This window comes from Osmerus eperlanus, chromosome 12 (genome assembly GCF_963692335.1).
Source record: "Osmerus eperlanus chromosome 12, fOsmEpe2.1, whole genome shotgun sequence".
Classification (NCBI taxonomy): domain Eukaryota; kingdom Metazoa; phylum Chordata; class Actinopteri; order Osmeriformes; family Osmeridae; genus Osmerus; species Osmerus eperlanus.
Genome location: NC_085029.1, coordinates 10641778 through 10669255, shown reverse-complemented (window position 1 = coordinate 10669255; position 27478 = coordinate 10641778). Strand labels below are relative to the sequence as shown.

The window sequence follows — 27478 nt, the reverse complement described above, 5'->3', positions numbered from 1 at the left end:
GTGGCTGATATTTGGAATAGCAGCACATTCTCAGCGGGAACCTTATCCCTAGGGGGAAGATTTAGGGTGCTGCACACAGCACAGCTGACTGGACTCACCAGGGGGGTATTAGATCCCTGACCACCTTTCTGTTTTTATGGCTCATGTAGGTCAACTATCCTGTAAATTCTGACTGGCCACAGCTGATAGCTCCAATGCCATAGGAGGTTGTTGCAGGAATGTGTGTGATATTTGGGATATGATCTAGAAGCTGCCGTCCTTATAAATATACGTCCTCTCGACCACTGTCGCTGGGGCAAACTGGGGCCACTTGGCAGGGATCCGCTGTATGGCCATTTAAACACACACACACTTGCATACACACACACAAACGCACACGCAGATGCAAGCAAACACATGCACTCAGCTTCCACTTGTGAGCACCTTGTTACTGTTTCACCTGTATGGAAACCATCAGGGAGATGAGATAAATATCCCCCCCCCCACCACCACACCTCCCCCCACCTCCCCCAGCGCTCAGTGTGTTCTTACCTCTGGCCGTGCCTCCACACACATTGCACAGGGGATAAAATATTGCCATCATATATCTGCCCATACCAAATGCCTCTACAAGTTCCAATCGCGCTGGTGCGCACGGCAACACATCTCTCTGCCACTCTCTCAGAGGGCTGGCGGAGGCCTGTCGCTGGACAGCTTCCACAGATGATGTTCACCCACAGTCTGATCCTCACGCTGTTCCAGGAGAAGGTTATTTCGATGCTTTCAACTTGAAAACAAACGTGATCAGAAAGCTCTAAGCGGAATTTAACACATCACTGAGTTGCAACGTGTATGTGTGTGACTGTCTGTGTGTGTGTGTGTTATCTTGTCACTTACAATCACCTGAACATAATTGTGTTTAATTTTGATCTCTGCATTGTGCTGAGTCATCAAACAACAGTTCACATGACCATGTCTGTGCAGTAGAACAGGGAGATTACTCTGTAACTATGGTTGCAAACTATGCGAGTGTGTGTGTGTGTGTCTCTGCCAGCAGTATGCTCTGCTCTGAGGCTCTGTGCTGTAACTGCTCCCACATATTAGCACAGCCTGGCACAGCAAGGCCACACTCCCGAGGTGCCAGGGGTGTGTGTGTGTGTGTGTGTGTGTGTGTGTGTGTGTGTGTGTGTGTGTGTGTGTGTGTGTGTGTGTGTGTGCTGGTCAGGTGGGCGGAGAGGGTAAAAGGCCTCCTGACCACAGACAAATTAGCCTCTCCTCTCTGTCTCCCCTTCCTCTCACTCTCCCATTCTCGCTCTGCCTTTCTCTCATGCTCTCTCGGCCTTTCTCCCATGCTCCTCCTCTTTCTCTTTCCCAAGAAGGAAGGAGGATAGAGGGAGTCAAAGAGAAAAACAAGTTCAAAGTGGACTTTATCACCAATGTGTCACTGAGCCCGTATGTCATGTCTGCCTTTAACTACCACTCCCCCTGTCTGTGTGTGTGTATGTGTGTGTGTGTGTATGAGCATGTGTGATAGGATAGTCAGTGTTATTCACTTCACGTCTCTGTTGCCTCAAAGAACGTTTCATCTGTAATCATCCCTTCATCTTCCACGCATAAGACAGTGTGTGTGTGTGTGTGTGAGAGTGTGTGTGTGTGTGTGTGTGTGAGAGAGTGTGTGTGTGAGTGTGTGTCATCTGAAGGAGCGGTCATGGATATGGACCTTGTCTCTCACCGTGTGTGTTTGTATTTGCGTTCCGATAGCTCTGTACTCTTTCATCTCATCAATCGCTCATCCCTGTCCTTCATCAATCACTCCATCTTCCAGATCAGTCATCAACAGAGAGGTCCTGTTTCTAAATGATAGGATCTCTCCATCCATAGGACACACACATTCTCTCCTTAACTCCCCCCCCCCCCCCCTCATCTCTTTGCCTCTCTCTTACGCACACACACACACACACACACACAAACCACCTAAATAAGATCACAGCAATATCACAACGCAGACATATTAAATATAGTACTCCACACACATCCACAACCAAACCCCCACATCCACACGCACCCTTTTGCTCACTACTATCCACAGTACACACACAGTTTCCATAGCAACCATTGGGCAACCGTGCTAGATGACTGCATAGTCCCTTGGGGCATCCTCTTTGTCCATCTCACCATCTCTCTTCTTTAGTGATGACAGAGAGAGGGACACACACACACTCTCTCTCTCTTTCCCAATCTCACACATAGCATCACACACACACACACACACACTCTCTCTCTTTCCCAATCTCACACATAGCATCACACACACACTTTCCCTCTTTCTTTCTCCCTATCCATCTCAGACACAGCACGACACGAACATAAACACACACACATACACACACCCTCACCCACTCTCACACGTCCAATTTCCTCCATGCCTCTCAGGCTGGCTCACATAATTAGGAGACACAGAAGACACAACTTTTTTGTGTCCATTTATGTAAATTGGGCTTGTATTAACTTGATTTAAATATTTCCCAACTTGTCTTTGGCCTATATTTTGATGAGCACGATATTATTGGGAAATACAATAATTTGTCATCCCACTCTGCCAAGTCTGGGAGTCAGGTGGCTGAGCGGTGAGGGAATCGGGCTAGTAATCCGAAGGTTGCCAGTTCGATTCCCGGTCATGCCAACTGACGTTGTGTCCTTGGGCAAGGCACTTCACCCTACTTGCCTCGGGGGAATGTCCCTGTACTTACTGTAAGTCGCTCTGGATAAGAGCGTCTGCTAAATGACTAAATGTAATGTAATGTAATGCCAAACCAATTCAGGCTTAAGTGTCTCCTTCATGGCTGATAGCTGACAGGAATGAGGTGATTCATGGTGAGAGGGAGGTGAGAACTGGGGAGGGGTTACAGGATGTTGATAAAAAGAGGAGCCGTCACGTTCTGTTGGATTTCATCAATAGATGATCACTACTTCCTGTAACTCCCGTTCTTCCTGTTGGGCACGGCTCAAGATACACATGGGTGAAGAAAGCAACACATACCACACCTGGTAACCCTGCAGGGTAACACTTACAGATGCAGATGCTTCTCATAAGCCTTATTAACATGAATATGTGTTGATAAGACTTGCTGAGGTCTTACCAACTAATGTGTGTTACAAGCACCTGGGTCTAAAGTGTGCTTTTAGAATCATACCTGGAACATTCTAGAATAAACCTCTCCCGGGATCACACTAGGTGTAACGACATAATCTACTTTAAGATGGGATGCAGGTTCCTTAACTTGCAAGGGAACATCTGAGAAGACCGTGCCCACCCGGAGAGGAACAATATTCAGATGGAACCTTTGTATATCTGGTCGGGCAGGAGATGTGTGGAAAACAAAGGGGAGATTCAAGGTTTCCAGTTTGAGAATGAAAAAAGAGGTGAAAGCCAACTACAGCCTGACAGCCATTTCAGAAAACTCTCGTTGCACAACTAGAGCTAAGGCGGAGAAGCCCCTGTGGCCAGTTTTAATACTCTGCTTTGGGAGTTGACAAAACACCACACCATTAGAATAATGGAATCTGGTCAAATGTAAGAGATATTACATGATTGCCGAAATGTCTATTTCTATTTCATGTAGATTTCACTTTAGACTTTTCACCCACAGGCCCTGAGCGCCAGGTCAATACACTATGAGTCCCCTCTGCAGTGTGCATACATACACACACACACACACACACACGCACACACACACACACACACACACACACGGACCCCCCTCTTTTGTCTGGCATGTGGAACACATTGCTCGGCTGTTTTACAGACGAGGCGTTAAGCTGTCCATCATATGCCCAGAGAAAACCAACCCCCCTTCCTTTCTCCTTCCCTCCCTCCATCTCTCTGTCCTTCCCTAACCCAGCACTGTGTCCAGTCTGCATCACCCCCCCGACACACACGCACACACACACACACTCGACCCTCAGCTGCTCCAGACTTCTAACTCATACTGCCCTCCCACTCTGCACACACACACACACATACACACACCCAGACACAAGCGCACACACACACACACACACACAACCATCCATAGCAACTGCAGCAGTTGTCTCATATACCCTGCTCTTAAACACGTTGAAATCAAACTCTCCTGTCTTTACGACTTTTATATGACCCACCATCCCTCCATCTCTCTCTTTCACCATCTCTCTCTTTTTCTCTCTCCATAAATATCCTCTCTGCTTAGATACAGGCTCCAATACCCGACACCCCCTCCTCCCTCTCCTATGCTGTACCACCATCCACCTGCTGGGAGATAACTTTACAGATAGATATGCTTGTAAATGTAAAACACGTCTTTTGGAAGGTGTGTGTATGTGTGTTTTTGTGTGTACATGTTTTCGCATGGGTGTGTTAGGGTGTGTGTCCATATGTGTGAGTGTTTGTGTGTGTAAGTGAGTGTTTTTGCGTGTGTGTGTGTGTGGGGGGGGGGGGGGAGGCACCATAGTGGGCCAGTGGAAATATAAAAAAGGGAGACAAAGAGGACAGTTGAAAGGCGGAGAGGAGAGGTAGCACGGGGGGGCAGAGATGAAGAGAATAAGATAAACACTGTGTACGTTCACAGAAGAAAAGAGAGGGAGAGTGAAAAGAGGTAGAGAGCCCCGGCGTCATGCGGGAGATGGAGAAAGGGAGCAGAGGGAGGGCAGGCAGTGAAAGAAAGAATGAGCGAGGCAGGAGAATGGAGTGGGGGAAGGGACACTGAGAGGGGATGGTGTGAAGGAGGGAAGAGGTGGTAGGAATGGAGAAGAAAAGACAGGAGGGGTGGAGGGGATAGTGTGTATGTACTCCGCTGTCACGCCCCCGGCGTCGCTGTCACACACCCAAACCTGACAGTGTTCAGGTGTGTGACCTGGCGTCAACCGGCTGGCAGCTTGTGGCAGGGCCTGGGTAGGTGTACATGCCTTACTAGCCCTCGGACACTCACTTATCTGCATTACCATAATGTGTGTGTGTGTGTAGGTGTGGGTGTGTCATGTGGCTCATGACAAAAGCTGGACAGTCAGTGGTGTGACTAGGTTTAGTTATCATTCAACCCCCCTACCCGTCCAATCTTTTTCACCTTCCTCAACCCAATAGGTTGACTGCCACTCAGGACAAAGTCATTATCCAATCCCATCAGGGGGGCAGGAGCTGAGATGCTAATAACAATACTAATCTCCTCAGGATGAACACGTTGAGCTGGCCTAGTAACCTGGCCAGTGGTCTTCACATAAAGACACACACAAACGTTTTACACAGATGTATTGTAGGTGCTCAAACATACACAACACACACACATGCACACACACAGCATCACAAAGCATATGTTGATCAAACACTCGCACACACACACACAGGCAAAGACACTTGGTTGCTCACACATGCGGACAAACACAGTACACAAAATCACACACACACACACACACAGATGTTTAACACAGATATGTTGTCTGTGTTCAAACACACACACCACACACACACACTGACACGTACATTCACTGACTATATACAAAAGCTCTCATTTTGTAGATGATGTGCAGATTTTCTACATGTGAGGTTGTCCCTAGCTCCGGTCAAGAGGTCGTGCAGTGGGCCCCTGGAAAAAGTGCTGTGCTCATTACCACAGAGCAGGGCAGAGTTCCATGGTTTGTGTGGTGTGATGGAGACTGAGGGGCCCACCCTTTTGTGTATAGATCTGCTTATGCCTGCCTGCCTGCCTGCCTGCCTGCCTGTCTATGCTCAGAGATTCAAAGTAGCTCTGATTAATTATCTTTCATCCTCTCTCTGTCTCTCTCTCTCTCTCTCTCTCTCTCTCTCTGTCTCTCTGTCTCTCTCTCTCTCTCCCTCTAACACACACACACACAGAGACACATACACACAGAGACACATACACAAATACAGAAGCTTGTCCAAATACACACAGGCAGACAAGGACATACACAAATACACACCTACACAGACAGACATGTACTCAAAGCCAACATCAATAGAGTCATATCTTGATTATCCGGCGAGGTGGTCTGGCAGAAACACACTCTCTCTCACATACACACACAGACACACACACACACATAAAGACTTTCTCTCCGTCTCGCCCGCTTCTCCTACCCCAACCCCTCTCTTTTTCTCTCCTTCTCTTCTTTTCTCTGGAATTTTATCTACAGAGTGCATATGTTAGGAGATATCTTCACACACTCCTTGTGGTGCCAGACCCCATGGTGTCAGTGGGCTTCCTCACAGGGTCACAGTGGGGCAAGAGACAGTTATTTGGGTAGTCAACGGGCCTCCCTCCTCCACTCCCCCCCCCCGCCCCACCCCGCACCACGTTTTCTTCCCTCACTTTTTAGCTGACGGGGGTATTTACATGTTCAGTTATTAACCTATGACATTGATACGGTTTGTTGAACGCATGCACACACAAACACACACACACAGAGTTCCGAGGCCGTTGCTTAGTCAGTTACATAAACACCAAATCATGTAAGTGTTCAGAATATGCAAAAAGCTGTCTTCTTCACTAAGACAGATAGTTGCACCGAGTTAGCATTCCTCTCTATAATTTCTATGTCAAAACATAACATTCCATCAACAGTCTGACCACAGTTGATTACATATAGGTACATTTTTAACAAGGGATTATTATTACAGTATAGCAAGGGATTATGAGAGAAGGAAAGACAGTCCCAGAGAAAGAGCGTCCTCAACTCTGAGTCACAGAGAAAGAGAGTCCTCGACACAGATTCACAGAGAAAGAGAGTCCTCGACACAGAGTCCCAGAGAAAGAGTAACAGAGATGCAAGTACTCAATCCCATTGACACAACATAAAAAGCTACATCTCAATATCAGGAAGTTTAGTGAGAAGGACGGAAGCTAGGTCTTAGTCACCTTTACACATGCAGACCACAGCGATCAAACAGCTAGCTCACTGTGAGAAAGGTGCAACCAGACCAACAGGAACAATTTACTGCACAAAAAAATTGAATGTTCGGACAAAAGCATTCAAAGGGTTGAGTTAAGTGTGCTGGTTAACTCCCTTAGCTACCCTCCATTGATGTGAGTATCATGAGATGTGTTTCACATCCGATTTCATTTCTGTTTATTAAATCCTGGAAAGCTTGTTTTGGGGTCAGAAACATTACATTTGTTTACTACATACTAGAATTACACACTCAGTTTTAAATCGGCAACTTGTTTGTTAAATATCATATTATCAGTCTGTTTTATCATAATTAATAAATAATAAATAATTCACTTGCTCGTTTATTGTCTTGTTATATTTGGGAATTTAGGTCCATGTTATAATGTTTAAAACAGATTTACATAAAATTATTGTGTTACATTAGCATTTCAGTATGTTCGTTTTACAAAGCTATAAACTAAATTCTTGTTTACCACACAGACAGGTTTTCAGAATGTGTGACGCAGAGATGGTGGTGAAAGTGACAGGAAGTGGACTTGTGGTTTTCTTCTCTGTCCTCCTTTCTGGGTCAGGTAGTCTACTTTCTTATACTAAAAGTAAATCATCTGTAAGATTATTTGGCATTATTTTTGCATTTAACAAACATTCCCTGCTTAAACTCTCTCCATGACCACAATCTCCATTGCTGGTGTAAAGAATCAAGGCTTTATTTAGTCGCAGGTCAATGAGGAATATGAGTCTGGATTAAATCAACATTTTCTTATCTGTCTTTTCGACTTCAGGTACAAACATAAAAGAAACACAGGTGACAGGAAGGAGAGACAACCTGACCCTCAGCTGCAATACCAGCTGTACCTCGACACACTCAGACTCCTCCTATACCTGGTTCAAGAACGGTCGTCCTTTACCACAGGCCACTCGTCGTCAGCCTGCTCTCCTCTATAACCCCACAGCTGTGACTGACTGCTGCTCCTGCACTGGGAAAGACTGTGAGGCCACAGGGGTGTTTCCTCATGGTCACACCTGCCTGAGGGTCACCTACTCCACCCAGGAAGTGTGTGGCTTGGTAGGGTCCACCATCACCATCTCCTCCAGGGCTAGTGTCCGAGGGGTTCTGAAGGGGGAAGAGAAGTCAGACGAGGAATCTCCAGGGTATTGTGTCAACGTTGTGTCTGAGTCAGGTCTCTCCATCCTGAGAATCAGTGATATGAGAGAGGAGGACGCAGGCCATTACCACGTCAGTGTCAAGACCCAGACCAAAGAAGGCTTTGGAGGTTTCCCTGGGACCACTTTGTTTGTGACACAACTGAGGGTGACAGTGTCTCCTGTGCTTGTAGCGGAGGGTCACAACGTGACCCTGACCTGTATGTCTACCTGTACTCTGTCCTTTGATCCCACCTACGTCTGGTACAAGTACGGAGAACTACTCACCAATTCCTCGACTGAGGGGAACCTCCTCTACATGCGCCCAATCAGCAGAAAGGACACAGGAAGTTACTCTTGTGCTGTTGCAGGCCATGAGCACCTTCTCTCCCTGGATGCCGATATCAGAGTCAGGTATGGCCCCAGAAACACCTCACTGTCAGCGAGCCCCCCCGGTGCCCTGACAGGGGTCAGCTGGGTGAACCTGACCTGCAGCAGCGATGCCAACCTGCCTGTGGAGGGATACACCTGGTACAGGCAGAGTAGAGAGGGGCAGGTGAGAGTACTGCCGAGAACAACAGGAAGTTACATAATCCCCACCTTGAGTCTAGAGGAAGGGGATCAGTACTTCTGTGAGGCTGTGAACGAACTGGGAGCTCAGAACTCGACCCCCTTCCTGCTGACCTCTGACCTAGAGGGTGGGGAGGGGCCAGGGCTCTTTTCCATGGTCATCCTGGTTTTTGTCTCCACAGGGCTGGTGATGGTTGTTGTCATGGCTATGGGAGCGCTTGTTATCCACACGCTGAAGAGGTTAGTGGGAGGAAGTGATGCCACACAGCTTCCTGATCCTGGCAAAAACCTGTACACAGCCATAGACCTGAGCGCCAGGTCACCTGACTATGACACCCTATGCTCTGGAGTCAAAGATGAGCCTATCTACGTGAACACTCAGATGATACTTATACAAGACTGACAGACAATGTTGACAGACCTCTCCAGGTCAAAGTCATGGACCGCAAACAGCTATGGTCATAATTGTGATCTAATATGTAGCCCCATGACTTCTGCCGGGTAGAGTAGTTGGTAGAAGAAGGACTAGATTGGTGGAAATATACCCTGCCGCCACCAAACATGCCGCCACCAAACATGCCTCCACCAAACATGCCTCCACCAAACATGCCGCCACCAAACATGCCTCCACCAAACATGCCGCCACCAAACATGCCGCCACCAAACATGCCTCCACCAAACATGCCTCCACCAACCATGCCTCCACCAAACATGCCTCCACCAAACATGCCTCCACCAAACATGCCTCCACCAAACATGCCTCCACCAAACATGCCTCCACCAAACATGCCTCCACCAAACATGCCTCCACCAAACATGCCGCCACCAAACATGCCTCCACCAAACATGCCGCCACCAAACATGCCTCCACCAAACATGCCTCCACCAACCATGCCTCCACCAAACATGCCTCCACCAAACATGCCTCCACCAAACATGCCTCCACCAAACATTCCTCCACCAAACAGGAGGAAAGCCCCTCTCACCGTAGGCTGAGCTGGTACTGAGCAGCTGTCATGTGTGTGTGGATGTATGCACACGAGTCGGAGGTTGTCTATTCCTGTAGTAAAGTTTTATCCTGCAGTGTAACAAGGTACCTGGTGAGCACAGAACGTATGTATGTGTGTGTGCATGTGTGTGTTTGAATGTGTGTGTGTGTGTGTGTTTGAGGGCGGGGTGATTAAACAGGAGTCCTGTAAATGTCACTGCCATTTTAATGCCACAGCAACCAGGACGACGTCCATGTTTTGGAGGGTTGGCCTTAATGTCCCCTGCCAGTCAGTTGGTCGTATTCCTGACTTTATAGACCTGTACTACACTCCTCTCTATGACTGCTGCTGTTAACATATCACAAGAAAGAGAGAAAGAGAGAGAGAGAGAGAGAGAGAGAGAGAGAGAGAGAGAGAGAGAGAGAGAGAGAGAGAGAGAGAGAGAGAGAGAGAGAGAGGCAAGGGACTGGAGAGGGAATAATGTATAAAGAGTAGAAAGTGAGTGAGAGAGGGAGTGTGTGTGGGGGGGTATAGGAAAGAGAACAATTGATGGAAAGAAATAGAAAGAGAGGAAGAAATGAGAGCAAATGACAAGTGAGAGAAAAAACATACAGAGAGAAGAGGAGAGAGCGAGAGCGAGAGAGAGAGAGAGAGAAGGAGAGAGAGAGAGAGAGAGAGAGAGAGAGAGAGAGAGAGAGAGAGAGAGAGAGAGAGAGAGAGAGAGAGAGAGAGAGAGAGAGAGAGAGAGAGAGAGAGAGAAGAACCAGAATGGTGGTGGAGAGAAAGAGAAGAGAAATTATAAAAAGAGGGACAAATGTGGGGCGGAGGAGGCAGAGAGCGGAAAGAATGATAAAAGAACAAGAGCAAAGGACAGAGTGTCCCTGTTCAGAAGGAGCAGAGGAGAGGACGAGAGGACGAGAGGATGAGAGGACGAGAGGAGAGAAAGAGAGGAGGAGAGGACGAGAGGAGAGAAAGAGAGGAGGAGTGGACGAGAGGAGAGAAAGAGAGGACGAGAGGACGAGAGGACGAGAGGATGAGAGGAGAGAAAGAGAGGAGGAGAGGAGAAGAGGAGGAGGAGAGGAGAGGAGAGAAAGAGAGGACGAGAGGACGAGAGGAGAGAAAGAGAGGACGAGAGGACGAGAGGAGAGAAAGAGAGGACGAGAGGACGAGAGGACGAGAGGAGAGAAAGAGAGGACGAGAGGACGAGAGGAGGAGAGGAGAGAAAGAGAGGACGAGAGGACGAGAGGAGAGAAAGAGAGGAGGAGAGGAGGAGAGGAGGAGAGGAGGTGAGGAGAGAAGGAGAGGACGAGAGGACGAAAAGAGAAGAAGGGTCAGACAGTTATCTGACATGCCCTGCTAGTTTCCAAAAAGGACTCCTCTCCAACATAGCACTGTTCTCCAGGCCTTAACTCCTCCTGCCTTCCTCTCCCCCTCTTCATCCACCTCATTCCTTTCCTCCCTCCTCATCTCCCTACTACCAATTAGCTCTGTGGCCATAATGGATGTTGTTTGCCATGTTTCCCTGTCAGCAGATTGAATTAACGTGTGTGTGTTTGTGTGCTTGTGTGTGTGCCTGTTTCTTTGTGCAGGCATGTTTTGTGTTTTTGTAGTGTAATCATAGTGTGTGGTTTTTTTATGTCTTAGTGTGTGTGTGCGTGAGTGAGTGATCATCTTATCGGCTGAGTACAGTAATGAAACACAGTTATAAATGACGGTAATCCTGTTAACAAAACAGCACCTGAGAGCAGCAGCTGGATAAGTCACAAAGGAGCCGTCCAGCCCGGCAACGGTCGTTAAGGCGGACAATTAGAACTCACGCCTCACAGATGAACACCACGGGTCTAGTCGCCAGGTCACACTGAAGCACGTCTCCCAGTTATCTGGGCTTTTCAAAGATCTTGTGTTATTGATTGCATTGAGAATGTGCTACATCGCTTGATTAAACACCTTTTCCTGCTTTCTCTGGTTGTTTGACTGATTGTTTGGTGGTACGAAGACTCTAAATCTGTGTTAGTGTTGCTTTTGGACTGGCTCCTTTGACACACACACACTGGTATTGGTTCTCTTTGTGATCATAAAGACAGTGTCTAATTCCGTGCCACACCTCAGTGCTCGCACACTTAATTGTGCTAATGTTTGGTTTCACCTAATCTCTCAACGCTGTCATTCTCCCAGATTATGAAGCCCTGTTTTCAATTACGGCCCTCCCCTGCACTGCAGACAACTGGGTTGATATGCATGTGTGCCATAGGAATGTGTGTGTGTGCTTGTTTCATGTGTGAGTGCGCACTGTAGCGCAAGGGAGTGAGCTGGCAAACAACCGTCAAAGCAGAAATTCGCTCCTCCTTGCTCTTTCACACGCTCTCTATACCTTTTCTTCTCTTCCCATCACTTTGCCACCCCTCCTGTTCCCTACATCCAAACTGTGTATGTTTGGTCTCTCTCCTCTCCCTCTCTCCACCATTCCTCTTGTCTCTCTCCAAACTGTGTATACTGGTCTCCATCGCATCTTGCATCCCCTTCTCTCTATCTCTTTCTCTCCCTTTGTCTCTCTCGCTTCCTCTCTCTCCTATCTTTGCTCTCTCCAAACGGTGTGTGTTTAGTCTCCATCTCACCATCTCTCCTCCGCCCATCTCTTTTATTCCTCCCACTTCCCTTTCTCAACCTCTTCTCCCTCCTTCTCTTTCCTAACTGTGTATATTTGTGGCTGTCTATGGGGAGGCAGAGGTCATTATTAATCTTGCTGCTTCTTAGCTTCAGGCGTAGCAGCGGGGCAGCATCTGTGTGTGTGTATTTGTGTGTTTGCGTGTGTGTGTGTCTGTGTGTGTGTGTGTGTGTACACACACACCAGTGAAAAGAAGGATTGGTTGTGAATGAGACTTTTATGCTGTGCAAGTAAAGGTGTATGTGTGTGTGTAAGTGTGTGTGTGTAAGTGTGTGTGTGTGCATGTTTGTGCTGGTGAATAAGGGAGAGAAGTAGAGAATTGGATGTGAATGAGCTTGTTATATTGTGCAAGTAAAGGTGTGAGAAAATCTGTGCGTGTGTGTGTGTGTGTGTGTGTGTGTGTGTGTGTGTGTGTGTGTGTGAGAAATAGAGAGACAGAGGGAGAGGGAAAGGGAGAGAAAGTGAGCGAGAGTGAGAGAGAGTGCATTTTGTCATGATGGATCACAGAAGAGGCCCATTCTTAATGCAGACCCACAGGACAGACATCTATGAGAAATGAAGGAGAGAAAGAGGAGAGAGAGAAGAGGGGAGGCGTGAGGAGGGGGAAGAGCTGGAATGAGAGAGAAACAGTGAGGGAGACGGAAAGGCAGAGAAGGGTTCTAGTTGTGTAGCGGGCACGTTTGGGGCTGGAGAGAGAGAGTGAAAGAGAAGGGCCGAGAAAGAAAAGGTGTAGAGAGGGGAGAGTTTTTCGTTCCTTGTGAACTCGTTAGCGGTTGTCTTCCCCGCCCTCCCTCCTGCACTCCCACAATGCTGAGCAGCGGTGTGCATCAATAACGCCCGTGACAGCACAAGGGGACAGGTCAGACAGGCAACCGCCGTCTCCCTGGTAACCACTACCACGTATACCATCGCCGCGACAACAATCGTCGCCAAGCACCCAGGGGAGTCCCCCTCCTCAGCCCGGCAGAGAGGGAGAGAGCGCTGCTGCTGACTGGTCCTGGGTCAGATCTAATATGAACACTGGATCTGGATGTGTGGGTAGAGACGTGAGTAGAAGATTGCTTGTAGATCAGTGGTCAGAGGGGTATTTAACGAGAGTCTTATTTCACAATTACTTACAGGAGGGTCCAGGATCTGGGAGACTGGAGGAGGAAAGCAGGATTTCAACCCCAGGAGTGGGCCTCTGAAACTGGGCTATGTGGCCTGGAATGTCTGGTTCTGGAGGTCTGTCTCTGGGCCAGGTCCTGTCACTTCAGTCTACTGACCCGGTGGTCAAACATCTGGCCCTTCCAGAAGGACAAGAGACAGAGAGAGGAAGAGACGAATGAAAGGAGGGGATAGGTGAATGAATGGGCAGATTGATGCAGAACTGACAGCAATGGAACAAAAGAAAACAGACCAGTGGCCCTTGCACTTCATGTAATTTAGTTTACTCTATTAACACCAATTAATTTAATTATTCCATTAAATGTGTTTAAATGTTGGCAGATCCTTCTAGGTGTCAGATCTTTCATTTTATACATTATCTGAAGAAGGCTGCTGTGTGCTTGTGTGTGTGTTGTGTGTGTACAGTGTGTGTGTGTGGTGTGTGTGTGTGTGTGTGTGTGTGTGTGTGTGTGTGTGTGTGTGTGTGTGTGTGTGTGTGTGTGTGTGTGTGTGTGTGTGTGTGTGCGTGTGTGTGTTTACTTAGGTAACAGCTACATGAGAGTAGAGAGGGAGTAACTGGAGCTGCTTTGTAAGGATATGAGAAGGAAGAAAGAAAGAGAGAGAGAGAGAGAGAGAGAGAGAGAGAGAGAGAGAGAGAGAGAGAGAGAGAGAGAGAGAGAGAGAGAGAGAGAAAGAGAGAAAGAGAGAGAGAGGGAGTGGGGAATATGTCGCAGGCAATTGGCAATAAAACGAACTAATGGCCAACAGTGGATGACAGATATAAAGGAGACGGCCGTTTTCAGCGCAGAGGATACGGACTTAAATATCATATCTAATAATCATGTTTTTAAAAGAAATCATATAGCGGTTGTTAAGGATACCGACGCAAAATGTCAGATCTGTGTTCGTTTCACGCGCCTCTTGATAGATGTGAAGCGACGAACCGGGGGCCCGAGCCTACGGAGCTCGCGAGAGAGATATTTCCGTTCGGACGGAAAACAAGGGGAGGGAGGAGCAGCGCGCGGACGGTTAAACCAATAAAAATTTGATCAGGGGACGGGAGGGTCCTGTTAGTGTAGCTGTAACCAATAAGAACGCGAGTGATGGTCTGTACCCCACGTGGGATCTGAGTCCCAAACAACGCCGACAGTGCATTGAGTCGGTTCTGGCCAATCAAGGAGGAATAAGGTGTTAATCTCAATACGGATTGGTTCTCAATTTCATACAGTCCCTCAGTCATCACGTTTGCGCCATTTGTTAACTCTTTGCTAGTACGCAGGCATAATAGGCTGCTGGAGCACACTACGGCTGTGGTTGTGCTGGTAGGATTTAATATAAATAATATAATCAAATAACATATGCATTGTTTTGGGAAGTAGATACATCTACAATAAACATTTAGAGTCAGGCTACATTTGAGATAGGGTTATGGTTCCATTATTGAATGTATCCTTGATTCTTTTATACAGTATTTCGGATTTTTTTTCTTCTTCCAAATAACATAAAGCAGCCTCGGACACGGGTCACTCTTATTAAATCGATTAATTATTTATTCATAAGAATTTACATATCTCTGCTAGACAATGGGGGGATGTATAGCCTGTGTAAGCCATAGTATTTGTGGAATACGTTGCCTGTATAGGCGGGCTAAAATCATATAGCTTAGGCTAGTATACAAGTCACATCAGAATGGAATTTAGGATGCCCCCCCCCCCACACACACACACACACACACACACACACACACTCCCCCTCCCCTCACTCTCGCGCTCTCACACGCCCCTTCTGCTGTTTAATTGCAGTGATGATTTAGCGTTGATAACGTCCACATGTTGACGTCTTTGAGTTCACTTCTTACGTTTCTGGAAGGCCCCCCATTAACGAAGCAGAAGCAATAAAACAGCGATTAAAAATAGTTATAGAATCCTGCCCTCCTGTGCTACGCAGTCACACAGGCACCAAGACTGACAAACCAAGCATCAATCTTTATTTTCTCTAAAAACATATTCTGTGACCCGGGAACTGGACCCATGACGGAACAGCACGCCACTGCCTCTTAGTGGACATAGCTGGTACTACAACAGCTGTCAGAGCCTAACCTCCTGCCCCTGATGTATTAATGTTTGTGTGTGTGTGTGTGTGTGTGTGTGTGTGCGTGTGTGGGGGAGCTACTAAGGCTATTGACGGGGAGAAGACTGACAGGGGAGAACAGAGATCAGCTTTCCCCCATCCTGTCCATCCCAAAAGTGTGTCCCCACGGACATGAGGAGGGGTTAGGAGAGGGGGATGAAATGAAAGAGGAGAAAGAAGGACATGGGTGAGAGAGAAAGAGAGAGGGAGTCCATCTTGCTGTCAGCGATACATGGAAATAGAGAGGTAAGAGAAGAAGGGATGGAGCGAGAACGACAGGAAGAGATGGAGGAGAGGGAGGTGAGATGTCAGGGTGGAGAGAGCTGGTGTAACGAATGATGGAGAGATGGAAGGTGGAAGAGAGGTTTGATTAACAGGTGGATGAAGACAGAGAGACAAGGAAGGGATGAGAACGGGCGAGGCGACGTGTGAAAAGGGGGGAGCAGAAGAAGGAAGGAGGCAGAGGGTTGGAACATGACCGAGTGTGGGAAAGGGAAGGAGGGAAGGAGGCAGATGGGAGAGAAGGTCAATAAGGGGGAAGGACGAAGGGAGATTGAGGGTTTGGGGAAGGGTATGGAGGGAGGACGGATGGAGGCAGTGAGGTGCTGGGGTGATGGGGGTAGGGTGGGAGAGATGAGCAGGAGGGAGGGAGGGAGGAGGTGAAGAGATGTTGGAGTGAGGAAGGAAGGGAAGAGGTAGAGGGGGAGGAGGGAGGGAGGGAGGAAAGGAGGAGGTAGAGAGATGTGGGAGTGAGGGAGGAAGGAAGGATGTTGAAAGGTGTAGGAGTGAGGGACGAAGGAAGGTAGAGAGGTGTTGGGCTAGCATTGGCCCCCTATAGACCAGGGAAATGGGACAACAGAACTGAACTTAATAGGCTAGAAAAGGCTGGGGGCTGTTAACGCAGAAATTGTCTTTTTAAACTTCACCCCCCCCTCTCTCTCTCTCTCTCTCTACTCTATAACTCCCCTCCCTCCCTCTCTCTCTCTACTCTATAACTCCCCTCCTTTCTCCCCTTCACTTGCTCTGTCCTTCTCACACTTTCTCACTCTGTCGTTAACTCAGTTTCGCTGCCTCCCTCTCCCTCTCCCTATAATTTCCCCTCCACCCCCCTCTGTCTATCCCATCTCTGTTCCCCCCCCTCCCTCCCCCCTCCCCTCTCTCTGAGGAGGTGTAATGATAGCTATTTGAGTGTCATCAGAGCAGCGCAGTAATGGCTTCTGAAGCACCATTCCACAGTTGCCACGGTGAACCTGGCACGGTCGCCATCCCGGAAAAAAAAAAGAGGAAAAAAAACATCTGGTTGGCCATCGTCAGACGTCGCTGTGCCAACGGCAGCGAGAGCTGCGGCGGGTCGACAGACTATGACATTGCCCCCAGGGCCAGGGAGAGGGGGTCGGGGGGAGTAATGGAGCGTGGGATAGGGTCCATATGAGCAGGACATACAATAATAATACTAATAATAATGATGTTTTTATAATAAACATTTTGTTATCCTTTTTTTATTGAGCATTCATTGTGGGTGACCATGTGTGTGCGCGTGTGTGAGCGTGGCTGAGTGTGTGTGTGTCTGAGCGTGTGTATGTGTCACAGCGGGTACTTGTTTGTCTCAGGTGAGGTCTCAGGTATGCAAATGTGAGGTTCTGATTTCCAGTTCATGTATGTAATTTCCAAGATAAGAGGTATTGAGTTTGCCCATAGTCAAAGACTGGCACACAAACAAACACGCACAGACACACATCACATATCCCCTTACCAGGGGGATCAACTGACTAGAAGAGTACAGTCCAGAGCCTGGGGATGGACAGAAAGACAGGACCATGGTCAACACTAGATCACTGGAGAAATCTAGCAGATCATATGAAATATTCCTCTGTAGACCGTGTTAGGTACTCTTGATCTGATAGATTAAGAACACAGTATAAGAAGCAGATCACTCACATCAACATTTTGTCTTTAACAGAAGACTTATTTCTAACCATTTCCATCCTCAAAAACATTCAAACATGTCACTGCAAAGACACATCAACACATTGATGAAATCAACATACCCACATAGTTTTCTTAGCTTTGGTAAATTATGTTTGTGTATGGAGTCCGCTTTCCACTGATGTCCCACATGTTATATGTGACTAGATCGCCCTCTGCTGGTGACGGCCTGCTAACCAGAACACTGGGCTGCTGGTGATGTCACCATCAGGGGTTCCCAACACTGTATGTCAGTCTAGATCTAAGTGGAACCCAATCTTCCATTATAGAGTACTGCTCCCATTAATATCAAGACTTAAGAGCTGACAATGTCCTGTATCTGACTGGCAAATCATCTAATTGAAAATCTGTGTGGCTCTGAAATGTAGCAGGAGGTTTGGGTACATGTGTGTTTTGGGGCAAAAGGCATCAGTTCTCTATCTCAGTCCCACAAAGTAAATCATTGAGTATATGAAGCATTTAACATGCTATGCACCTCAGGTTATCTGTGTGTGTGTGTGCTTGGCGGGGGAGGGGTACTGGTAGATTAGCCAGGTTGTGATGATAGGAAGAGGGATTAACAGGACTCAGCTATGAACACGTCTGTTTACTCCACAAACAGGCTTACAAGGGACTGATTGGTGGGCTTGATTACACACACATGTGCTGACCACCTGCCCCCTGTTTAAGCCATACATTTCCAAGTCTCATTCCCTGGTGTCATCTGTCTCTGAATTTCAGATTCAAATTCTTCCCAATCTCTCTCTCTCTCTCTCTCTCTCTCTCTCTCTCTCTCTCTCTCTCTCTCTCTCTCTCTCTCTCTCTCTCTCTGTAACTCTACCCAGGACTGGCCAGGTAAGTGGAGATACACTCAGGCCCAGGGAGGCACAGGGAAGGCTCTGGTTACGTGACACAGTGTGTGTGTGTGTGTGTTTCTGGTTACCTAGCTTTGTATGCACCTCAGTGAGAGAAGCGAGGGAGAAAGAGCAGACTAAAGCCCAGGGCCAAAGAAAGGCAGGATTACACACAAGTCACAGACAGAGAGAGAGAGAAACGGACCAGGAGAGGAGGAGAAGAAAGAGTAGGAGAGAAAGCTTTGAAACAACAAAAGCGAACGCGAACCTAAAGCTGGCGTGTGGCAGAGATGTAAGAGGCTGGTGAAGGAAGAAGCAGGGGAAGGAGAGGACTGTCGCCTGCCCGAGAGGGAGCCCTGCCCGGAACATTCTCTGAAGATGAGCCTGTTTAACGGACTCACAGACCAAACCTGCCACCGATCACGAAGGAAACTGGAGGGGAAAATAAGGGAGGATTAAACTAAGGAGAATAAGGAGGAAGAGGGACGGAGGAGGAAGAAGTGGAAGCAGGAGAGGGGGTGAGTGACAGTGAAGAGAGAGGGGGTGAGGTACAGAAGAAGAGGAGTGGGGAATAAAAAGTTAGGAAGCTCAGTACAGGGGTTGTTGTTTTGGTTGTCCAGTTTAGATACCAGTCAGGAGATCAGAGGATAAGACCACAGTAGTAAACTTTAAACAAAGAAAAAGAGGGAGAGAGGGAGACAGAGAGAGAGCAACTGACAGAAAGAAAGTGTTTAGGACCTAATGACAGGGAGGGATGGAGGGAGTAAACCTGAGAACCATGGAGGCATAGAAAGTAACTAACAGAGACGGAGAGAGAGACAGAGAGAGAGAGAGAGAGAGAGAGAGGAGAGAGAGAGAGAGAGAGAGAGAGAGAGAGAGAGAGAGAGAGAGAGAGAGAGAGAGAGAGAGATAGATAGATAGATAGAGAGAGAGGGGGGGAGTTGGAAAAAGAAAGATACACAAAGTAAATAATAATAAGTAAATAGTTTTCTTTGGGGAAAGAGAGGGAAGAACAGAGAAAGGGGGATCAGATGATGTCACAGTGTGTGTGCTGGAGTTCTGAGTCCTGCTAACTATAATCCTGATTAGGAAACGGGGAAAAACTGCAGAGCCCGGAACGACAGATAAGGAGGAGAGGAGGGAGAACACACCGGGAGTCCTACACATTCAGAGAGAGAGAAGGAGGAGAGAAGAGACACTGAGAAGTGGAGGAGGGACAGATAATTACCAGCTAAAGAAGTCTTTGGAAAGTAAACCTTTCCAAATCTGGGAGAAACAACATAATTACTGTAAGTCGGTTAAAGCTGTGTGTGTACAGTGTTCGCGCGTGTGTGTGTGACAACTCAAAATGAGGACTGAGAGATTTGTAGTCTCGTCAGTGTTTGGGACTTATTCATGTAGGGTACTAACCACTTCACAAATTCATTCCTCTCTTGGTCTAACTTGTCAATGCACCCCTCCCTCCCTCCCTGCCCCCCCCCCCGGCCCCCTTCCGTCCATCCCCCATGCTCTCCCTCACCTCCCCCTCCTCTCCCCCTCCCTCCCCCTCCAGGTCAGCATGCCCGCCAACGGGAACCATCCACTGAAGCTCCAGTTTGGTCTGATCAACCACGAGAGCCGCTACCTCACCCATGAGGCCTTTGGCTTCAAGGTAACAGTCCTGGGAGGCCTGCTGCTGTCTGTCACTCTTCCTGTGGGTTAGGGTTCAGTAGGAATTCAGCCCGGGGATAGGCTTAAAGACTGCTCTGTGTCCACTCTACTGGGTGAACACATCACACACACTGGGAAAACACTCCCAGAGTTGAATCCTACTACTGCAGCCCTCATTGTGGGTTTCATAATGAAGCAGAAGACATAAACAAAGTTGTCTCCTTGCTCTGTGTTAATGAGCAGTGTGCGCGTGCGCCCCCCCGCCCCCCCCCCCCCCCTCCCATACCTGCATCCCCCAGGTGAATGCATCGGCCCCCTCCCTGAAGAAGAAGCAGATCTGGACGTTGGAGCAGGATCCCAAGGACCAACAGGTAGGCTACCTGCCCCGTTCTAGATCACACCTGCTCACATTCTTGCTACAGCTGAGCATGTTCTGGAACAGCCGAGCCTGAACTCATAGCTGTCCTCTTCTTCAGGTTGTGTACCTGCGCAGCCACCTGGGGCGTTTCCTCGCCTCGGACAAGGATGGCAAGGTCACCTGTGAGGCCGAGGAGCGAGCCACCGACTGCCGCTTCCTGATTGTGGCCCAATCAGACGGGCGCTGGGCCTTCCAATCAGAGCCCTACCTGCGCTTCTTCGGAGGGTCACGTGACTACCTGTCCTGCTTTGCCCAGATGATCTCGGAGGCAGAGCTGTGGGCGGTACACCTGGCCCTGCACCCTCAGGCCAACCTGCTCTCCGTGGCTCGCCGCCGCTACGCACACCTATCTCCCGAGGACGGCGAGGTGGCAGTGGACCGGAACATTCCCTGGGGCGTGGCGGCGCTGCTCACGCTCGTATACCGGGACGGGAAGTACCAGCTCCGCACCTGCGACAGCCGCTACCTGGGCAATGACGGGAAGCTGTGCGCAGAGGGCAGGGAGAGGGGAACGGGGTACACCCTGGAGCTGAAGTGCGGGAAGCTGGCGTTTAAGGATTGTGAGGGGAGGTACCTGTCCCCTATGGGGCCCACGGGCACGCTGAGGTCAGGGAGGTGCTCCAAGCCGGGCAAGGATGAGCTGTTTGACCTGGAGGAGAGCCACCCTCAGGTGGTCCTGATGGCAGCCAACGGCCGCTACGTCTCCATACGACAAGGTGAGAGAAGAATATACACGTACACGTATCACACTTACACACGTTGATGATACACAGACACACTTGATAACACACACTGAACACCGACTGCTACGGCTACTATCACTACAACTCCTCCTCCATATTTATATTGTACACCACCAGATACCACCTGAGGATACTGAGCCTGCAGATACACAGGAAGTACATTAGCGATGGTGGGCTACTGAATATTCATGAGTCTGTACACGACCAGTCTCAAAGGATTGTGTGCACAGTAATTATGGGAAACGTGTCTCATGTCTCCATCTTATCATGTCATCATTTGTTAAATCCTTCCCCCGAAGACTAGATTGACAGATTCGTGTGTGTGTGTGTACTTATGCCCAGTGTAGCGTTGTAACAGTGTTAGAAATGGGCTCTTGAAAACTACAAAAGGTATTTTTGTGCAGATATGGTTTAAGGTTTGTCACAGGGTCATGTTAGAGGGTTAACTACAGTATTCAGTAGGATAAAGAGCCAAGCTGGCTACATAACCCTGGTGGTTTTTCAACTACTTCCTTTCTTTGCAAAGCTGAACTCCAGTTTCTACAATGTTCGGAAACTTCTTCTAGAATGCTGGGTGACTGAATGCAGAATGTTGTGAATGTTGGGTTATAGATTCTAGAATGTTGAGTGAGTCATTCTAGAATCCTGGATGAAAAATCTTTGAATGTTGAATGGCTGATTCCAAAATCTTAGATTTTAACATTTCAAGTGGTCATTTCTTGAGTTGGTTAGCATTAATTGTCAGCAGTATGGTCCATGACAGTGGTGAGGTAAAGATTCTTGTCTGAAGTGTTGTGTTACTGCATTGCTGAGTGCTGTAACTGTATCTGCATCATTGTTCCTGGAAAGTACTCCAGCTAACAGCAATAACCAAATGGCGGCGCAGCAGAAACTGATTGCCTGAAGGATAGATGGTACGAGGGCTCGGGAGATAAGGCTAGTGACGTCACTAGCTAGTGTGAGCTCTCAAGCACACACACACATTCACTCCCAAGAAGTCTGACACCAATTCCATCTCACCAAATCAATATTCACGGATTCTCTTTTTGGTCACATACACACTCCCCCTCTTTAACACACGCACGCACACAAACACGCTTTCTGTAGTGGTGAGATGAGTTGATGCTGCTGAATAATTGATCATGTCAAGGCAGAGTCTGTTTCCAGAAACCGAAGCCCTGTGTTGCCCAGCTCTGCACCACACAAACCCTGCTCTAACCAGCTTCATTAGAAGAAGCAACATGGAGCTAGACTCGAGGAAAGAAGGAAGGACTGAGAGAGATGTATAGATACCAGCCAGATGAACGCTTATGAAAGTGCAGGAGACGGAGAGAGCGGGAGATGGAGAAACAAAGAGAGAGTGCAGAAGGGATAGAGCAGAAGGGATGGGGGGGAGCATCTATAAAGCATGAGTCTCTGTAGACTTTAAGACAATAGATGCAGCAGAGGGACATCTGGAGGGAAGAACTCCTCCATTGTCACCTGTGAGCTGGCTCGTTAATCTACACCTCGGCCCGTTCTCCCAGGAGGACGGAGGGGGGCCCCAAAAGTCACATCAAAGCCAGAAAAAACAAGCGTTCAGCTCAAGCATATGCATGACTCAGTGAAAAGCACCTCGGAAACGGTTACGATCTGAACAGGAAATTAGCTCCTTGTTTTCGTCTACCATTTTACCTTAACCCTCCCCAATTCTGTCACTTGCCTTCTTCTCTCGACAAGCTTTATTCTTTCCCATTCTGCATTGGCTTCTCTCTCTCTCATCCTGATGAAAGTAACGAGAGCATGTGTGTGTGTTTGTGTGTCTGTGTGTGTCATGGAGCTGTCATTTCCATCATCACCTCCCTGTGCTGGAAAGTGAAAGAGACAAAACCTCAAAGACACGCACAGATACGCAGACACACACACACACACACACACACACAGTGCCTGGTAACAGGATGAAGGTTTCCAGTGAAAGAGGGAGATCAAGAACGAGAGTGTGAAAGAGAGAGACAGACAGACAGAGAGAGAGATATGGAGAGAGGGTAGTGAGGGATACATCCAATAATAAGGGAACACTGGGCCATGGCATCACCTTACCATTAATAATGGATGTCAGAGCGACTCGCTGATAGATTAGTCAGGCCTGCTCCATTTTAGGGTGAACGGACAGGCGGGCCTTCGGGTTAGCCAACACCCAGGAGCGTATAAGAAGAAAACATGAGATACATCACATGTCTCCTTTGACGATACATTTAAGTCGCTTCCATGGAATTCAATTTATTTACTCCAAGTGCGATAAGGATAGAATGTGAATCTGTAATGTATTGGACGATTGTGCATTCCTCCTTTGCCAGCACCAGGTGTCTAGTTGTCATGGGTTCTAGTCCTGCTAATGGGTTCTAGTCCTGCTAAATGACTAAATGTAGTCCAAGGCCCCTAGCATGTGGGTCTGGTCCAAGTCCTCTACCATTCCTCACACTGCCCAGACATCAGTGTGCCTAGCGATCGTGACACCAACTCATTTAGCGTGCTTGGCTAACCAGGGTGTTAGAGACACCTACCACTATTTTTATTACAGAGAGTAATACCCGGAGTAATAGCTGGCTGGCTTCTACCCCTTCATTTGGCTTGCTGGCTTCCTACTTTCCTCTCCTCTCCTCCCTGCCCTTTAGTACTAGCCTTTTATAACTATCTCTTATCATCTTTCCGTAGCAGTTGTTTGAATGAATATGTAACAGAAGAATAGAGAATGACACTGCAAAGATAACAATACTCCTGCCTGTGGTTTGATGGTTTGATGGAGAAGTTCACTAAGCATAGAATATACAGTGTTCATGTTCCTAAAGCTTAAATCCAGACAAAATACTTTCACCAGCCTTGACCATTAGACAATACAGAAACCTCATCATAAAGCTGACAGCAGTGGTTGGTGTAGGTCAGAGTGCGAATTATACAATGTCAACTTCTTCTCCAGGGCGTGTATCGACCCCCCCAACCTTTTTTTGGGGGGGTCCAAGTCTTAATTAGGGGGGTCAGACCCCCCCAAACCCCCTCGTAATTCGCACCCTGGTGTAGGTACTATGTTTAGCGTGTGATCCTGTGGGTCCGGTGGTGGTTGGATGTGTGTAGAAGTGTGTGTGTGCATGTGTGTATGTGTCTGGGCGGGGTGTTGGGGTGAGGCTGGGGGCATCAGTACATTCTGCTAATCATGCTTCAAACAATCCTCGCTTTTCTCCCCTGATTTTTTTCTCCCTCCTTCATTCAGGGATTGAGGGATTGAACAACTGGTACTCCAAAGCTGCTTAGATCAGAGCCCGACCGGGAAAGAGGGGGAGGGAGGAAGGGGGGGGGGGGCAAGGGAGCAGAGGGGGGCAGTAGAGTGGGGTAAGGTACAGGGATCTGTGTCATTAAAGGATTAAGAAAAATGATTGAGGGATATTCTGGGATGCATCTCATTTGGGTTTTAGCCTCCACAATCCGTTTGATGTCAGGTGGGGTGTTGGTGAGGAGGGGAGGTGGTGAGGAGGGGCGGTGGTGAGGAGGGGCGGTGGTGAGGAGGGGCGGTGGTGAGGAGGGGAGGTGGTGAGGAGGGGCGGTGGTGAGGAGGGGCGGTGGTGAGGAGGGGCGGTGGTGAGGAGGGGCGGTGGGAGTCCAGTGTCTTGTCAAGGTGGGGTGTTGGTGAGGAGGGGCGGTGGGAGTTTCTTGTCAAGGTGTGTTTCCTCGCATCCAACAGAAACAAGGGCAGATAGCGATTCAGCTGATACGTTTTCAAGGCTAAGTTGTTAATTGCTGGGGGCTAAACATTCCTAATGCCTAAGACGCCTAGGCATAAAGCCTAATGTGTGTGTGGTACCCTATGTGTGTGTGAGAGAGAGTGCACCAGTGCATGCTTGCCCCTGTCAAAGTCTTGCTTTGGCCTTGTGGCTTGTCTGCTATGGAGTTGGTAGGCTACGGCTAAGCAAACAGGTTTTTCACCTATCCATGTTTGTAAGGAAAGACTTCCCAATATTTTTGCTATGGCTTTCATACTGTGAGTAGGTCAAACAATGTCATTAATATGGACATTGCAAGCATGAGTGTGCAAGGCAACTTTAATTGACAGCTAACCCAGTAAGAATTCAGTCCTTCCAGCTTGACATTAAAAGAAAAGGCTGGGACCATGCATATTTGAAACGCCCACTGAGCTGTTTGATGGCCTACAAGTTTAATCTACCTGTGCAGTCAGTAATCAAACTTGCCTGATGCAGCTTCCCCTCAAGGGTTCATGTTGGAACAGGAGGGTTATGTAATAGGATGAATAATAGCAGGTTCAGTGCCTGCCACCCCCATCCAAAACTTATTGTAGTGATGCACTGACAGGATGTCACTCTTATGCCCCTCCCAGGAGTGAGTATCTCGGCCAATCAGGAAGATGAGACGGACATGGAGACATTCCAGATGGAGATTGACAGAGAGAGCAAGAAGTGCATGTTCAGGACCAGCAAGGGGAACTACTGGGCCCTGGTGGCCCATGCGGGAATCCAGACCACCAGCACACAAATGTGAGTAACACTCTTCTCTCCCTGCTCCTCCGCCCAGCATTCTCCCTCTGTTACCCTCATGCCTCCCACTGTTCTACAGATCTGCCGATACCATGTTTGCAGTGGAATGGTTGGGCCACAGGGTGGCACTGCGGGCCAACAACGGCAAATACGTCTGCACCAAGAAAAACGGGCAGCTAGCGGCCGTCAGCGACTCCATAGGTGAATACAGACTAAATACAGAACAAAGTACAGTGGCACGCACGTTTAACCCACTCACCGATTGATTGTCGCCTCACACACATAGAGGCCCTTCTACCCCTAAACCCTCCTGTTTCTCTGGCACCTCGACGTGCCACTTTGAACCTTGATTCTCTGCTCGTTTCTCAGGTGAGGATGAGCAGCTGATTCTGAAGCTGATCAACAGGCCTATGCTGATTCTGAGGGGGGAGAATGGCTTTGTGTGCCATCACAAGAACTCCAACACTCTGGACGCCAACCGCTCCGTGTACGACATCTTCAGCCTGCACTTCAGTGACGGGGCCTACCACATCAAAGGTCAGGGCGGGAGGGGTCAGACTCCTCACGCTGCTTCCTGTGTTTCTCTCTGTCTACGTCTACCGGCTCTCCACAAAGGCCAGATGGATAGAAACTCCTGATGGAGCTGAATCCCAAATCTCTAACTTTCTGCCTACATGCAATACTAAATACACATGTAGTGTGGTCCGCTCCATTGACATGGAACTGACTAGTTTAGATGACTTTCCATAGGACTATATCCTGAATCCTCTATTGGAAGCAAAGGCATTAACAGCACACCATACAGTCGTGAATATATCGGTTTGTATTGGCCATCAGTAAAGCAATATCCACTGGCAGAGTTCTCACAATACCAACTTTGATGGATGCTAAAAGTTTTGGATTAACAAAGCGTTTTACATTGCAGATGTTTCATGGTGTTCCCTTCTCTTTCCCACCAACCCATTCTGTCCTCTGCACTCCCTCTCTGACGCCCCCTCCAGGTGTGGGTGGAAAGTTCTGGTATGTGTCCAGCAGTGGTTTGGTCTGTACTGACGGGGAAACGCCTGAGGACTTCACTCTAGAGTTCCCGGAGCACGGTCGTATCGCTATCCGGGGCAAGAACGGGCGCTATCTCCGCGGCGACCAGGGCGGCAACCTCAAGGGCGATGGGCTCCGCCCACACAGCACAGCCCTGTGGGAGTACTGACACAACTGAGCCAGGACTGAGTTTAATCTGTCAGCAACTCCAGTAGGTCCCCATCACAACACAGAGGGCTCGTTGTGCAGTCGGTAGAGGGCTTATGTGTACTCCAGCAATGTGCAGCCAGAATCATCTTCATCTTTTCACTTTAGTTTTTTCGCTTTTTACTTTTTACCAGCCATGACCCCAAGGTCAAACGCCTCTTATGGAGATAACGGCACGGTAAGACAGTCAGGAGGAGACAGAGTTCTGCCCCCTCTTAAAGTAGATTATCCTGCTAACGGCAGGTCTGGGATCAGACGTTTGGGGGCTTCAATGCTCTAAATACTTAGCATGATGTTGGTTATATCTGATCGAGGGTCACCTCCGCCTGCTTCCTGTGACACCCTGGGCTAGAGGATCCAGTAGGATCTTTTACAGGAAGACTGGGGAGAGTGGGAGGTGGAAGTGATGAGTAGAGCTACATTCAGGACCTTCACCACCTTACCTGTTTGGGGAAGGTGTTTATTCTTCACCTGTCTGAATCAGCATGTGAGGATGACTCCTGTTTGAACATCATG

General features: G+C 48.4%; 1 protein-coding gene across 1 annotated transcript; it reads left to right on the top strand.

Annotated features, from left to right (window-relative positions):
- Window positions 1-18584: 18584 nt before the first annotated feature.
- On the top strand, window positions 18585-27450 carry fscn2b (fascin actin-bundling protein 2b, retinal). Its single transcript, XM_062475355.1, has 9 exons — window positions 18585-18901; window positions 19473-19672; window positions 19936-20034; window positions 20333-20404; window positions 20510-21167; window positions 25561-25717; window positions 25797-25918; window positions 26087-26254; window positions 26719-27450. The coding sequence occupies exons 3-9, from the start codon at window positions 19942-19944 to the stop codon at window positions 26922-26924; spliced, it is 1476 nt and encodes a 491-aa protein (XP_062331339.1). The 5' UTR covers window positions 18585-18901; window positions 19473-19672; window positions 19936-19941; the 3' UTR covers window positions 26925-27450.
- Window positions 27451-27478: the final 28 nt, after the last annotated feature.